The 15,676-nt window shown below is 45.8% G+C and overlaps 1 protein-coding gene across 7 annotated transcripts in view; it reads right to left on the bottom strand.

The window, feature by feature from the left end:
* The window catches only part of ASAP1 (ArfGAP with SH3 domain, ankyrin repeat and PH domain 1), a 311,985-nt gene that overhangs the window by 43,837 nt on the left and 252,472 nt on the right, over positions 1 to 15,676 (bottom strand). For all 7 annotated transcript variants that reach the window (XM_032467871.1, XM_032467872.1, XM_032467873.1 and 4 more), the window contains 5 exons: positions 15,267 to 15,336; positions 6,835 to 6,922; positions 4,730 to 4,778; positions 1,671 to 1,834; positions 57 to 190 (listed from right to left, as the gene is read on the bottom strand). In XM_032467871.1, coding sequence (XP_032323762.1) covers positions 57 to 190; positions 1,671 to 1,834; positions 4,730 to 4,778; positions 6,835 to 6,922; positions 15,267 to 15,336 — 505 coding nt within the window. The remainder of the gene's footprint in view (positions 1 to 56; positions 191 to 1,670; positions 1,835 to 4,729; positions 4,779 to 6,834; positions 6,923 to 15,266; positions 15,337 to 15,676) is intronic.

The following is a 15,676-nucleotide window of genomic DNA, read 5'->3' as shown; positions in this document are numbered from 1 at the left end:
AACAGTCCCCCCGCAAAGGAATATATTAAATACATTCATGACAGGTCACTACTTACCAAGAGTTCAGACGTTCCTAATTTGTCTAGTTCCAAAGACTGAATGCGAGAAATATGAACCCCCATTTCCCTATGGATGCCCGAACATTCTATACAGGTCAAAATGCCCAAGTTGGTTGAAAGCCAGGTGGGTTCTGTGGAAAGAATTTTAAAGACAAGACACCTAATTTTAGTGTGCCAACTACACAGGAAGCTAAAACAGTAGGAAAATTTGTTACAAATGACAAGGGGAAGATTTAAATGGAAGAAATGGATGCCTGCAGTTTAGCCTACGGGCTATAAAAACTAACCTGTTAGACAGCAAAGAGTGTGATAAGACAAAAAAAAATTCCATTTGATGTTGATCATTAAATATCAAAAATTAAGTGCTTCACTTTTGCAAAAATGTGAGAAAGACTTTTCCCAGGAGGCCTATGAACATCCTTAGGCCATGACTGCCCACTGCCAGTATCACTCCCGAGAGTGATGGAGTGAAGGCTTATTAAATCCAGCTCCCAGGGACCACAGCCATCGTTCACCTCCAAGCTACAACTTGCCTCAACCCCTCATCCTCGTTATGGCTTCTCCACAAGGACTCTTGCTAATGAAACAGCTTTTTCTAGGACCCCTAAGGGCCCCAGAACACAGGGACAAATATTTCTATGTTACCAAAATCTTCAGGGTTTCTTTTCAGTGGCAAGCCTCTTTTTGACTGGTTAATACCTGAGTATTTACTCCTCCCCTGCCATGTCCCGACACCGTGATCACTATCACACATGCACACGGAAGCAGACAACATGGGACTTGCCTCTGAGGTGCTCGTGGCATGCTACATAAAGAAGTCTGTTGGCCCAGGTAAAGCAATAGGAAAGCACATCACAGTGCTTAAGAACGGGCCTGCATGACGTCCTGAGCCCTAGTAGATTCTGTGGCCTTAGGCAAGTCACTCCACTTCTCTGAGCCCCCCATTTTCTCATCTGTAAAATGGGGGCAGTATTAGGTATCCTACTCAGAGCTTCCGTGAGGGTTCAGTAAGATATTATCAGCACAACAACTAGGGCAGTCCTTATTACACTCTAAGCACTGAGTGCGTGTTAGCTACCCAAGTACCACAGATGCCAAGTGAGAACAGACATCTGGAGGAAGGTGACACAGTGCAATACAGAGGTTGGGGAGCGTTCACTGAGGAGAAAGGAAGGGAAGAAGTGTACTGTGTTCCAGCCAATGTCACGTACATGGTTCCACTGAGTCCTCACAGCAGCTGAGGTTTGGGACCCCACTTTTAGGAAAAGGAAACTGAAGATCAGAATAGTAAAGGGATTTAGCATGAGGTCAGCCAGGCGGTGAGGGGCAGGCTGGGGATTCAAAACCAGGAGGATGGACTCCACATTCAGGGCTCTCTCCTTACTGCCCATGGTGCCTATTTAACTGGACCTTACAGGAAAGGGAGCATTTTGGCAGGTGACCATTTAGGGAGAGCAGGTGGGAGCTTTCCAAGGAGAGCAAACAGCAGGGCTAAAAGCAGCTCAGAGGTGGGACCACTCAAGCTGGGGAGGCGTGCTGGGAGATAAGGCTTTGAAATAACTCGCTTGTTCATTTTCTGCAGGAAGAGAAGGGAGGTCTGGCGGCAAATACCTGACGAGCCGCAGTCGCAGCAGACGTCGTTCCCCGGGAGCCGCTGGACGTCCTCGATGATGGCTTTTGTCAGGTCTTCCAGGCTGTTCTCCCCCGTGCTCTGCTCCCCGCGGAAGGCCATGGTGAGGGCCTCTTCTTTGCTGTTCGTCAACACTGATATCCACCTGTTGTCAAACACAGGAGGAAGGAGAAATAGGGGCCTGGCCACTGCTCTCCCCTTGCATGGCAAAACAAATCTATTTTCATCCAGAACTTATAAGAGACCCCCTCATAGCAATAAAATGAGGAAAAATGAAGGAAATTAAACCTGAAAGAGAGAGAGCATTGAAGAGTGGAACATAACACACAGGAAAAAGTGAGAGAAAGAGAGAGGATGAGAGGCGAACACCAACCACCCAGGACTTGTGGGAACACACAAGGCGCCTGCATCTCTGCGTGGACTGAGGGAAGGGGTGTCAGAATGAAGGGGACTCAGTGTGGGACCAAACCCGTGCAGGGATGAGAACGAGCAGGCGAGAAATGAACAGGAGGCAGAAAGACAGTTTAGCAATAAGGCATCTGTCTTCTGGAAGTCCAAGTCAGCGGGGACACTTAAAAGTGAAAAACGAAGGGATACTTCATTAGCAGCCATGAAAATTCATGTTTATGAAAAAGGTACCTTATCATGGAAACATGCTGATGTTTACAATATGAAAAGTGCTATATACATAGCATGACCACAATAGGTACCAAACAAAATAACCCTTTCCTACCAATCTATGCATAAAACCACCTAACACCCAACAACAGGGGGCTGATGAATAAAACCTGAAAAAAAAAAAACCCCACAAAGTGGACTAGTTAACCAGGTATCGAAATTAAAGTTTTCCACCAATTTCTGAATGACACTGGGGACATGCTCACAATATAATGTTTTGTGAAATAAACAGGGAAAAAAAACCCTGTTATGTGCTATAAGATCAAATTTAAATGTATGTGTAAATTATATATTTTGTTTAGGGGAAGGAAAGGCTAGAAATTCACCAAAATGCTAACACTGCCAGTCTCGAGTGACCTTCTGTAGGACAAATAAATAGACAGACTGCTTAACTCTGTGCCTTTTGGCAATTTTCCAGATGTATAATGGGCTTGTATTACTTTCATGAAAGAGGAAAAAATAGACAAGTTAATTTTTAAAGTAGAAAATGAAAAACATTCCTAAACCATGGTTTGTTCCCACCTCCTGCACAGACAGCTCATAACCACTCTCAACAGAGAACACAGAAGTCCAGAACTGTGTCTTGAAGGAAGTGTGCATAGGAAACAAAGGACTACCTACCAAAGGCTTGGAATAGGTAACAGAGACAGCAATGAGAATTAAAAACCAAAGCAAACTGCCTGGAATTGTGAACTGCAAGTCACACCTCTGACTCTAGGTGGCGCTCACCTTCACTATGTTGGGAGAAATAACACAGCTCAGCTTTTCTAGTGAGCCAGAAAAACCAATGCTTCAAAAATCAACTGTCTGGGAATGGAGGGTGGGTTTGGGTGGGCATTTAATACCTTTTAAGTTAAATAATTTTTTTTCTGTCATTTAATCTCAAGTTAGAAACTAGAAATTGTTCTGTTAGAAACAGTTCAAGAACCTGGGCTCCACAGGACAGATCACTGTGCATTTTGTCAGCAGCACCAATGACGATGAAGTTTTCACTGGACCCGAGTCCCTATTTTGCCTTCTTTAGGCATTTTGATATTTTGATCTAATGTTATCAGTATCTACAATGTGACAAGTACTTATAATTTTTGAAATATAATCCTCCAACAAGCCTCTGAGTCAGGGTTTATTTATAACGCTTTACAGAGGAAGAAGTGAAGCCTGGAGAGGTTAGGTGACTTGCCCAAGGCCCTACAGTGGGACTGGTATCAGACCGGGACGAGAAAACAATTCCCTGACCCACTTTTCAGAGTTCCCTGCCTCATTTGTCTCTTTACTGGAGAACTCATGACAAATAAAAGAATAAAGAAGTTTGCCAAGATCATCTGAAAACACATATTTAAAGGACAATCCATCTTCTGGAGGAATAATTCAAATTTGGTGAAATGGCTACATTTCAAAGGGGTCAAGAATCAAAGCAACTATTTCTGACAATTCTTTAAAAAACTTCAAAACTATTTTAAAGTAACAGGCATGCAAAAATATAAGAAATAAAATAGTGCACAACTGTGTTTTAATACTTTAAAAGTCACTTTGAATTTATGGGAATTTAAAAAAATGGCACTGGACGGGAAGCTTTACACATTTTATCTCGTCTCAAAATCCTGCAAGGGGGGTCTAGTTCCCATCTTACTGACAAGAAGGCTGCGGTGGGATGATCTTCCCAAAGTCAAAAAGCCACAGACGAGCAGATTCTGGACTAGAGATCAAGTCCGCCCAACTTTAAACATGCAGCTGCCCTTTCCACTGTATCTGCCTCCTTCCCCGGTGGGATGAGAAGGGTTTCCTTTGTTCAATCCACTGGTCACTTTCACAGGAGGAAGCAACTCAGCGAGGCAGTGCAACTCCCTCCGTGTAACTGGGAGGAAAATGAATGTCTTTCCCTGCAGAATGCCAGGACCTCCTACTCAAAACCAAGTCCTCCACCACCACCACGAGCACCCAGAAAGAACCCCAAGTGCAGCCATTCCACTCCACCACATGTGAGTCACCTGAACAGGGAGTAAACCCTCCCCAAGTGCAGCTGATGGGATTAAAAAGGAAGAAGGTACGGTCCTTGTCCTCACGAGCTCTAGGTCTCCAGAGGGCTCAGGCTGAGCAGGGGGTCCACCCGAGGGCTGCGGGGACCAGAGGAGGGAGCACAACCCTCACGGTGGTGAGGCTTGAGCAGAACCTTGAAGGGGGCACCCAAGTTTCCTGAGCACCCCAGGTGGAGACGGGGCACATGTGAAGGCCCGGAGGTGAGAAACCAGCATGTGGAACTGCCAGGAACGGTTGTCAGTAACAAAGCAAGCTTTAAGGTGCACCGTACAGGAGAGGTGCTTTTTAATTTAAGGCATCGTGCCGCTATTTCGAAGCTACTTACGCCACATAATCCTGCTCGTCTTCTGCCTGAAAGTGGTACGTCCTATTATCTAAAACACGAAAAAGAGAAAAAGGCAAAACCTTAGCAAGCAGAGTACCTTCAGGTATCGTGCAAATTCTGGAAGTTCCTGGAGGAGGGGGCACGTTAAGAGTAGGATTTTAGTATTATTTTATTTTTGCACCGTTCTGTTTCAGCCGTTACACAATTCACTATGTCAATGTTACTTTCCTGAAGTGCAACAGGAATACAACAAAATAACTGCAGACACCATGGAAACACCTAGTACTTCTTTTGGAAAAACGAGTGCGTGTGACTGGCCACGTGGTATCAGTGACAAATCAGAGTGCGTGCTGTCAACTCAGTATTTTACTTTTTAATTTGCCTCTCACTGGTTTTAACTTTTTAAAATAATTCACTTTCAGAACTGATTCATAACTCACAGGGCAGCCCCACCAAGCAGGCCCATCCTGCCCCAGCTGCCCTCTGGCTGAATCAGGCTTCAGGGAAGAGGGCTCAACCACTGCTGGAGGGTCATCGTCAAGCTGCTACCCAGGTAAGGAGGGCACAGCCTAACTTGGAAAGTTTGGGCAGGTGTACACGAGGGAAGTTTTTTCTTGAAATCTGGATACGTTAGAGTGCTTCAACGTATTCATACAAACTACCATTCACTTACTAGCCGGTCACCCACTGCGTGACTGCTCCAGGCGAGGCACCCCCCCACCCCGCCCCATCTCCCTGAGAGAGACGGTGTGCATGTCCGAGAACACGCCATAGGCACCAGAGCCCACGAGCCTTGGCTGAATTCCTGCTTTACTGCTGTGAGACCTCATGTAAGTCGCTGAACCTCTCTGAGTCTCAGTTTTTTTCTGGTTAAATAGGAAACTGACAGGGCTTTTGTAAGGAGCAGCCACAATGTACATAGAGCACCTGGCACATAATAGACGTTCAATAATTATTATTGAGGACCTCAGATTCTCAAATTGAGGGGGTCTAAGCTTTCTGAAGTCATAATATAATTCCTACCTTTCTCATCAATAACCCAACAAATCTCTTGGTCATAAAAAAATCATGAGGAATCTGAACTTCAAGAGATGCTGCAGAATCCAGCTTAGCCTCCACCCAGGGAGTCTCACAGCTGACTGTGTCTTTGGGGTTGAGGCTGTTTTTTCCACTCACAGGACTACATCAGAAGGATTTCAAGGGGCAGGAAAGTATTTCTGTGTTCTACATACAGACCGTGCACGTGGGCTGCTGGCCTGCCCCGTGGGGCCTTACAGAGAAGGAACAATTCTGAAGGTTAGTGTTGTAGGATTTCAGAACATCTGTGAGTCAGTTTATTGGCACTGACATCCTCTTCCTTTACAAAGAGGGGGTCCCCTCAGCTACCATGAGCACCCATGGGACCAGTGGAAGCACAGGGAGCCAGCCTAGAGAAGAACCACTCCCCCTCGCTCTGAAGACTGAGAATTCAGGCTATCAGTTGGGGGCTGGGTGGTCATTACGCACCCTCATCACAGGAGAACAGCACACTCTGACCGGTGGAGTAAGACAGTGACAGAGTGGTGTCATCGACTCATGAAGTCTGAAGGCAGTTTTGCCTGGAAGCAAGGAAATGACTTTTCCTTTAAGAGCTCGATTTTGCAGGGGTAAAACTCTGGGCAGATCAGTTACACAGCTCTAGTGGCACTTGCCACCTGCACTGTCAAGTCTGGGTCAGTGTTTCTTACCCACAGGTACACATCAGAGTCACCTGGGGACACTTATGTCTGGGCCTCACACCAAAGACTGTCAATCAGCAGACGCAGGAGAGAAATGGGAATGTGCTTAGAAAAATCCCCCCGAGGGGATAAAGCTGTGTACTCATGGTCGAGAACTGGTCTAGGCTACTGTACAAATCTAGATTCGACTGCGGGTCAGATCTGATGCTTTTATGCCTTCCCACCCGCAGATGGGCTCCATGTACAGAGGCCAGGGGGTCCTCCTAGAGCTGCATGTGCAGTAGAGCAAGGAGCCCTGCTTGGGAAAGCCGTGGCTTCCAACCCAGAGAATGGAAACGGGCAGGTGTCAGAATCCACAGTAACCGACTCGCGAGAAAGAGGACTCACGTGATATCAGGTCAAAAGACTTCTTGTCCTCGGCATTTGGTTTCACCTGACAGGTGAGAAGGTTCAACTTAGCTGGCTGCCTGTTAGACTGGACAAGAGAGAAAAGGGAGAAGTTATGTGCAGCCCTCTCCCCTGCAGGCCCAGTGCCCTGGGGGGCAGGTGTGTGGGTTCATGCAATAAATCTGAGAAAGTCTTATTTGCCCCATTAAAATTCTGAATCTCCTTAAAGGAAAAAAAATGTTACATAGTACACTACTTGTTCTTTTAATTGTTCATAAATATCCTGGTGATTAATCAGAATGGAACCGAGATAATCCATTTTTCAATGAAGAGGGGGTATGACCCACAGAAATGTGCCCTCCTGGAACTTTCACACAACCAAGCGCAAACGGTTGGCGCTTTCATTACCGCATCTTACTGGGAGACGCAGCTGAGTGTATTTCCTTCATTCACTCAAGAAGACTCCAGTAATCAATCACTCCAAACCTGATCCACAAATTTTGGTTGCAAAATGAAATTTACATTGCTTCTCCCAAAAGTACAAGGACAATTACCACCTGTGAGACATTGCTTAGGGAGCCCCAAAATCCGGAGAGAGGGAGAATCTAACGAGGATTTCCTATCGCTTTTCAGCAAATCTCTTGGTAACACGTGTAATTCATACAGAACCTGCAGTACTAGATCGTCATGCTAACATAGGCTTGGCCCAGGAAGGAGTCTCACCATGCAGTGTTCTGGTCAACTCTTTCTTGCCCTCCTGCCTGCATCTGTCCAAGGTCACATGCTGGCTAACGGTAAATGCCAGCTCCCTGCAGGGACTCAGCACGGAGCAAAGTCCTGAGTGTCCAGGCTGGGCTCTGCTTGAACAGAAGTCCGCAGCAGTAAGCGATGGAACTCTTTAGCCAGGCCTGTGTACCTGGCCCCAGTGACGGTCATGCTTCTGAAAATCTCCATGCCAGAAGCATTTGCACTCAAACAACATGAGTCTTTAGGGAAAACAGAGGGGAAGGAGGTAGGGAGGGGTCCCACCAGTGACTCAGTCAAAGCCCTGCACAACAGAAATAGTGTAGGATCAACATAATTTCAATGACACACCGTCTCTCATTCTCAATAATGGACACTTAATTTCCATTTACCTTTCTATGGCTGCTGGAAAGTTTCTGAGATCTTCTTCTGTGGTTTCAAGGAGATTAGATACAGAAAGCAACATCCCTTGCCCTGAATCTATCTGTTCCAAGCAAGCTCTCTAGGGGGTAAGTGAGAGATCCCCGGGGATTTCATGTTCGGTGCATGTACATGTGACTTAGACACGTAAACCAGAAGTAAGGTCCTACACAGGACAGTTCCGCCTAAGGGAAATAGCGCTCAGGAAAGGATTCCTGTCCTGCAGACTGGTTATCAAACCCAGAACAGGCAGGCAGGAGATCGTGGGTCTGCAAATCTTTCTTAGATTAGACCTGGAGTTTCCTAAAGGCCTCAGACTCCAAAACCAGCAGCTGCAGCCCCAAACTTTGGCTGGGTCCACTGTACAAGGAACTGTTAGTCCTCATCTTTTTGGGTGTCGATAAAATTGCTGCATTTCCCATATGAAGGGCCAAAGACATCTGACAGACTGAAAAGGCAGCGGTGCCAGCTAACGGGGAGACTGTAGAACACTGCGTTCCAATTTGGCATCCACGCTTAAGGGAGGATGCAGAAAAGCCTGGGGAAGATCAAGAGATGATTAAAGGAGTAGAAAATGGGAACTTTGAAGATTGCTTAAAGGCATCATTTTGTTGGAGGAAAGAGGCTAGGGAGTGACTTAATAACCATTCTCAAGTACATGAGGGCTGTTATTGGGGAAGGTGGGGCAGCTGTTTTCCATTTGCACCGATGAAGAAGAAATGCACTCAAACTGTGGAAGATCTGAGCCAGACATAAGGAAGAACTTCCCAAACTTAAGTTGATTACGCATAAGAGGGCTCCAGTTTCTTAACCTAAGTAGAGAAATCTCTTTGAAAACCTTAAGAATTTTTTAGACACCATTTACATTTGAATGTGGCAGAGGGTTAATTAGATGATTTCTTTTTTCTTCCCAAATCTTCCCGACTCCCCGAGTTTCTGAACAGCCTTACCAACAGATACAACCAAGGAACAGCTACAAAATTTTAGAAGAGGAAAAAACCACTCAGTTAAGTATTAACTGATTCAGGAAAATTAAACAGCACTGCTCACCTCTCATTTCAAAGCAAGGGCTACTTCAATGTATGTTACCTGAAAACTTCTGATGACAAGGGTCTTGTACAGTTTAAGTCATTCCGTGACTGACTTACAACCTCAATGATGATGACACGTGACAAGACTCCCTTGGAAGTTTGTCGAGTCGGCTGGACTGACCTTTGCCACATCAACACGCACTTCACTCGACAGACACATCTTGCCTGTACACAGCGTTCTTCCCCCAAATGTGAACTTGAGCAGCAGAGAACACAATTTTTGACAGCTGGCGCAGCCGGCGTGGCCAGCACCGAGCCCAGGAACACCAGGCACTGGAGTGGGCCACTCAGTCCATGGACCAAGGCGCCGGCAGCCTCAGAATCACTGCAGCAATAAATGGAACTCGAGGTTTGTGTAACTTTCCAAAACTTCCCGGTCCTTTCTGGGCATTTAGTACTAACGTACAGGTGTACTGATTAAAGAAGGCACTCTCCTGGCGGCTCAGCAGGCTAAAATCATGAGACCGGATGACCTGCCCCGGGCTACATCACTGTGGAACAGTTTAGGAAATGCTTTCATACTAAGTCCAGGCAAGGAAAAAAACAAAAGGAAGAAAACTAAGGCAACGTGTATGTTCTGAGTCCTCAATGATGATTCCTACCACGCTCAGAATAAAAACCCTGTTGGTACCAGCACCACCCATACTGCTTACAGGCTCCTTCCGACTTTAGCTCCTGCTGATCTGCCGCGCCCCCTGCTGGCGGTGAAGGGCACTGGCCTCCCTCCCGCACCTCCCTGATCACTCTCCAGGCCTCTCCCCATCAGTACCATCCTGCCAACCACCCTCCCCTGACTTGCTACCCCCTCGCACCTGCTGTGCTGACCTCCTGCTTCTTGTCTTTCTTCTCATGAAGAGCAGAACTTTTTCTGTTTTGTTCACTAAGATGTGTCCGGCCTATAGTGAGCACTCAATAAATACTTACTGAATAAATGAACCCACTCCAGGTGCCTCACACGCACTATCTCATATGCTGCCTGTGAGGAAACGAAGTTTTTTTTAGTCTCTTTTACTAAGTAAGATGAAGAGACGGAGGCACAGGGAGGTTAACCAATGTCCCTAACTTCCCCCAGAAAGGAAACAGCTGAGCCTGGAGCAGAGCCCAGGCTGGAGTGGACCACAGCACCGCTCCTTCCCTCTGGGTCCCCGGGGAAGACAGCCACACGAAGGCCCTCAAGGGCAGCCCGGAGCCCAGCCCACGAGACCACCTCCTTCTGAGAAGAGAAAGGATTAGATAAAAACAGAGCCAAGGTTCCAAAGACTAACTTCTATTTTAGTATCTTCTCAGGTCATTTGACTTCCATAATTGATGAAAAGAGAAATTCTGGAAGCCTATTAGGAATCCCTATTCCCTTGTCCTTTTGACAAGATATTTATGAAACCTCCACCACAGCTAAGCCCGTATGAAGAGCAGGTGGTCTGCGCCACCAAGCAGCCATGGGGCCCGACCATGGGCCTAGGACCACAGGCCCGGGGCCCGAGCTGGAGAGCACTGAGGACTTCCGCAGGCCCCAGAGGCAGGCCCGGTCCTGGGCGAGGACTCGGAGGAGGAGCAGGTTCACCTGGGGGGCGAAAGGGACAAGGCAGTAGGTGATGCGGAGGGAGCAGCAGGGAGGGTGCTGCACGTGGGCTGAGGACTCACAGCCTGTCCCAGGGGCTCGGGCCACTGTAGGGAGCTGGTTAGAGGAGTGCCCAATTCGACTTGCATTCAGAGGGGTGGCTGGTGGAGAAGGCCGAGAAAGCAAGCTTGATGAGTAATGACGGGGGCCTGATTAAAGTAACGGTCGTGGTACTGAGGGCTGGACACTCAAGATACAGCTAAAAAGAGGCTTTTAATACATTATTCAAAAAGGAGCCTCTACACAGCGAGTGGCTCAGCCGGGCCCAGCATCTGAGAGGTGAGTGGAGCGGAGGCCCCGCCCCTGCAGGCCCTGCTGGTGAGCCGCATCTTTCAGAAGCGAGAGGGCTCTACTCCTAATAGTCATGAAACCTTTCAAAAATGAAGGCTGTGAAAATGAGTATATACATGCTCATGTATAACTGAAAAATTGTGCTCTACACTAGAATTTGACACAACACTGTAAAATGATTATAAATCAATAAAAAATGTTAAAAAAATAAATAAAAAGGTAAAAAAAAATGAAGGCTGTTATGGTTGTTCTCTGAAACTGAGGCTTGTCCTTTTCTAGATTTTTCTTTTTATTAAAAGAATGCATATTCACTGAAGAAACACGAGGAGACAAAGTGCAATAAAGAAACTCAGTGTTACTTGTTAACCTCACTTTTACACCCAGATAGTCCTTGTTAATACCCCAACTTTAACAAGACGTGAGGGTGAAGTGTCTGCTTTTAGAAAAACACGGGTTGGCTCAACTTGTATATACTGTTTTGCAAACAGCTTTTTTCAATTAAGAACATATCCAGAAGTGTTCGTTTTACACGGGCACGTGTGCACACGCACACATGCACACGTGGCAAAGCCATGAGCAGGTTTCTGGTTTTTGAAAACGTTCCCACTCTGGACACGTTCCATGAACAGAAGTGATGTAGATACCATCCCTCTGACACAACGCGCTGCCGCCCAAAACAGAAGATGCTGCTCAGCTAGGAAAGTCGGCAGAAGCACATGCAGAAACAGAATGAATCGATTCTGATGAATGTTTCTGCATCTCTGGAAAGAAAACAAACACCACACGTCTGTCCTTAGACAGCCCAGCACCACGGGGAAGTGTTTTCGCTGGAAGTGTGAAGTTGTCAGCGCAGGCCTACTTTTGTTAGCACAAAACAGCTGCTATTGGAATTAGTCTCCAGAAATGAAATTACGTCCCCTCACCCTGCTAAATTGGTCTGCTTCACAAACAAGAAGTGAACATCATTAATTACTTGGGAAATAAGCCTAACCAAGCCAGGCTGAGGCTGCTGGGTAGAAAGAGGTAAAGATAAAATAACAAAGCTCTCCTCACCTCCTAGGCTAGTGCTTGGTAACAGAGCTGCTCAGATCCTTATAGTCATTTCAATTTTTGTTCAATAAATAATACTTATTTAGACACCTACTATGCCCTAGAGGGACAAATATGTTTGGCATACAATCAGTAACCACAGTAACCAGCCTGGCAAGAAGTTAGGTACACGCTAAACACCTATCTCTGCAGAGAGATCTTATCTCCAAAACTTCAGTACATTAAACTTATGGCTTCTGGAAAGTACTTGGTTTTTTGTGGGGCAAGGGACTAGTTTTCATTTATTGGACACCTAAACTGCTCAGGACTTTATGCAAGTTTCATTACTCCACTTCTGCAATAACTCTGTGAGCCAAGAACCGTGCTGTACCCATTTTACACATGAGGAAACTGAGTCAGGAAGCTGACAGTAAACTGACCAACGTTTTATAGATAGTAAGCAAAGCTGGGATTTACATAAATTTCTTCCCAGAGCTGTTCCCATTTGTCATACTGTTTCCATGTCAAAGGAAGTCTCTGGGACATTTGCAGAGCTAGTGAAAACATCTTTCCTTTTTTACCCCTGTCTGATTCTTCCTTCCCTGGAATGGCCAGTTACTTCATTTCCCCTCCAGATCATTTAACACTCCTGCTGAGAAACCCCACTCATTCTTGACCTGTTCCACCTTCCACAATTCCCATCCTGTGGCCACAATTAAAGATACCCCCATCCCCTCAGTGACCCTTCAGACAGCTCAGTGGAGAAGGAGCTGATCACCTAACTGAACTAATTCATCCTAGAGTGTGAATGACTATGAATTCCCTTAAACCTCCCAACCATTTAAACCATAGGACTGATTTCTAGTTGGTAGAATGTGTGTGTGCATGCAAGAAAGATATATTTATAAATGGTGGTTTTCTTGACAATCTCTTATTGCAGTAACAAACCTGTTATTTTACTTCTGAGAGTACGTTCTGCTCTAGAATCAACATTAAACAATGCTATAATGTAAATACAAAAAAAAAAAAAAAAAAAAGAGGTTACTGGGGCTCCTGATAAGAAATGGGGCTGATGTTACTGCAACTGACCAGAGTGCTAGTTGGTCATCATTTAGTCATTTCCACAAACATTTAGAGTGCCTACTATTTGCCAGTACATAGCATCTGGGCCAGAAGAGAACTTTTAAACTCATATTTCCTATTTAACTGCAGTAACCACTTTAATCCATGCCTTGTTATCCAACAAGAGTTCAGACACCGAAAACCCTCTAACTTAGGATGGCTGTATGAGGTGCGTTAACTTGATGATAAAGCGTCTGAGTTACGGAGTATGTCTTTAAATCAGTATTCTCGTTACATTTTATCAACTAAATGGTCACTGAGTTGCTGAGACAAAAATTTCTAACAGGCTTCTATTACCCTTACAAACAGACAGCAGTTAATGAAAACGAGGGCGGCAGCAGCATCCTGACAATTACACAGCACTTACTTGTGCCAGACCCTGTGCTCAGTGTAGTTGTGAAGATTAAGGGATAAGCACTATTACTGTTATTCCATTTGACAGATGAGGAAACCAAGGCACAATACAGTTAAGTAACTCTGCCTTTAGGCTCAAATCGGACAGATGCCCGGTCCATCCTCACGGCCACTAAACACTGCAGCCGATGTGATGTTTGCTGTTGATTAGACCCTGAAGAAAACTCAGAAACCTCTGGCTTGGCCACAATACTATGTTTGGCAGGGAAGAAAAAGGGAGGGTGGAACTTCTTCTCGTACGCAGTGCTACTCACTCGCTCCACCCTCTCGGTGATCTCCCGTCACCCGAGCCGCCTCCCCCACAGCAGGTTCTTAAGAAGGGCAAGTAGGTGAAGAGGATAAGGCCATTACATAACCTGTCAAAATGTGTACTGACGAATAAAATGCCACCCGCAGCAACACGGATGGACCTGGGGATCGTCATGAAGTGAAGTAAGCCAGAAAGAGAAAGAAAAACACCGTATGACATCACTTATAGGCGGGATCTAAAAAACGACACAAATGAATTTATTTACAAAACAGACTCACAGACACAGAAAACAAACTTATGGTTATGGAGGGTGGAAGAAATAAATTAGGAGCTTGAGATTTGCAGACACCAACTGTATATATAAAATAGATAAATGACAAGTTTCTACTGTACAGCACAGTGAACTATATTCAGTATCTTATAGTAACCTATAATGAAAAAGAACATGAAAAGGAATATATGTATGTATATGTAGGACTGAAAGATGATGCTGTACACCAGAAACTGACACAACACTGTAAATCAACTATACTTCAAAAAAACCCCACAAAGCTCCCTGAAGACCTGCCATGAGACGGATCCAAGGCAAGAAGGATGTGGAGTCTGGGCACACACAGCACATCTTTGACTAAAAACTTCCCCTTCTACATAAAGTCAAATGGTCGGCAATTTTCACTTTAGTGCATTTAACCTGAAAAACACTCCCTGGGAGTGGAGAAGGCATGACATTTCCCCAGGGGCTTCTCTAGTTTTTGTCTCTGCTCACACACAAGACTTAGACTTCACTCAGCCACTAAAAATCGGAAAGTATCAGACACAAGTTGGGCTCAGGAAAGTCAACTGGAGACCAGGCACGACCACATCCAGGCAACTGCTGACCACATGCTCCATCCACACCTCACGGGGCAGCAGCTGAATCGTCTCTCGTGACTCCAGTTGCTTGATGGGCACCGTTCTAACTGCTGCAGCCCCAAGACCCCCCGGACGCCTCTGGAATGTGCCCTGAGGCAGGTCCACTTTGTAGCTGCTCAGGAATACATGTGACCCAAGAGAGGCCACACTGAAGTTCTGATCACACTGTGACATTGTAACACTCACTGTTTCACTTCCTACGTTACTTTTTCCTTCCGCCATCTTTATAATTCAGAGAACTTTAGGTTTTCCAGACAACCAGTAATATTTCCCCTAAGATAAGATTATAAAGTAAAAGAGTACCTGATGCGCTTTGGGGGAGCAGAAGACAAAAAGTTCTGGTGGAACAAGAGAACGAGGCAGGACACCGGAGGAGAAGAGAGGGCCACTTCCTTTTGTAAAGGAAGAGCCTAAATCCTCTGACCCACTCCGTACATTAAACACACCTGGGGAAGCTTTCAGGGCTGGTTACACCACGGGTGTGCTTTCCAGTCCACGTGGCCAGAAGGCATCACAGAAGGGAAACCAGCAGCACACTTACTGTGGCGTGGGAGATGGTCAGAATCCCGTTCTTGACGGCGCACTTCCTTCTCTGCCACACTTTCCGGATCCTGAAGAGGGAGTCAAACACAGCCTAGTACGGTAACCGGTTCACACAACTGCACAGGGTCACACGTAATAATCATTACCAAGAAAAACTCACCAACCCCCAAACCAAAAACCAGAGAACCTGGTTGCCTTTTATTATCCAGCTGGAGAGTGATTCAGACTAGTAGGCAGGTACAAGGATGCTCGTTCGAGCACTGTTTTTGATGGTGAAAACAGGGAGCAATAGAAACAACAGAAATCGAATAGCAGGAGAATGAATAAACACATTATAATTACATTCACACTACAGAGTATTACATAGGTGTTTAGAAGAATAAAGTAGCTGCCTATGTGCTGATAGAT

This window comes from Camelus ferus, chromosome 25, assembly GCF_009834535.1.
Source record: "Camelus ferus isolate YT-003-E chromosome 25, BCGSAC_Cfer_1.0, whole genome shotgun sequence".
NCBI lineage: Eukaryota > Metazoa > Chordata > Mammalia > Artiodactyla > Camelidae > Camelus > Camelus ferus.
This window is presented reverse-complemented; position numbering and strand designations above follow the sequence as displayed.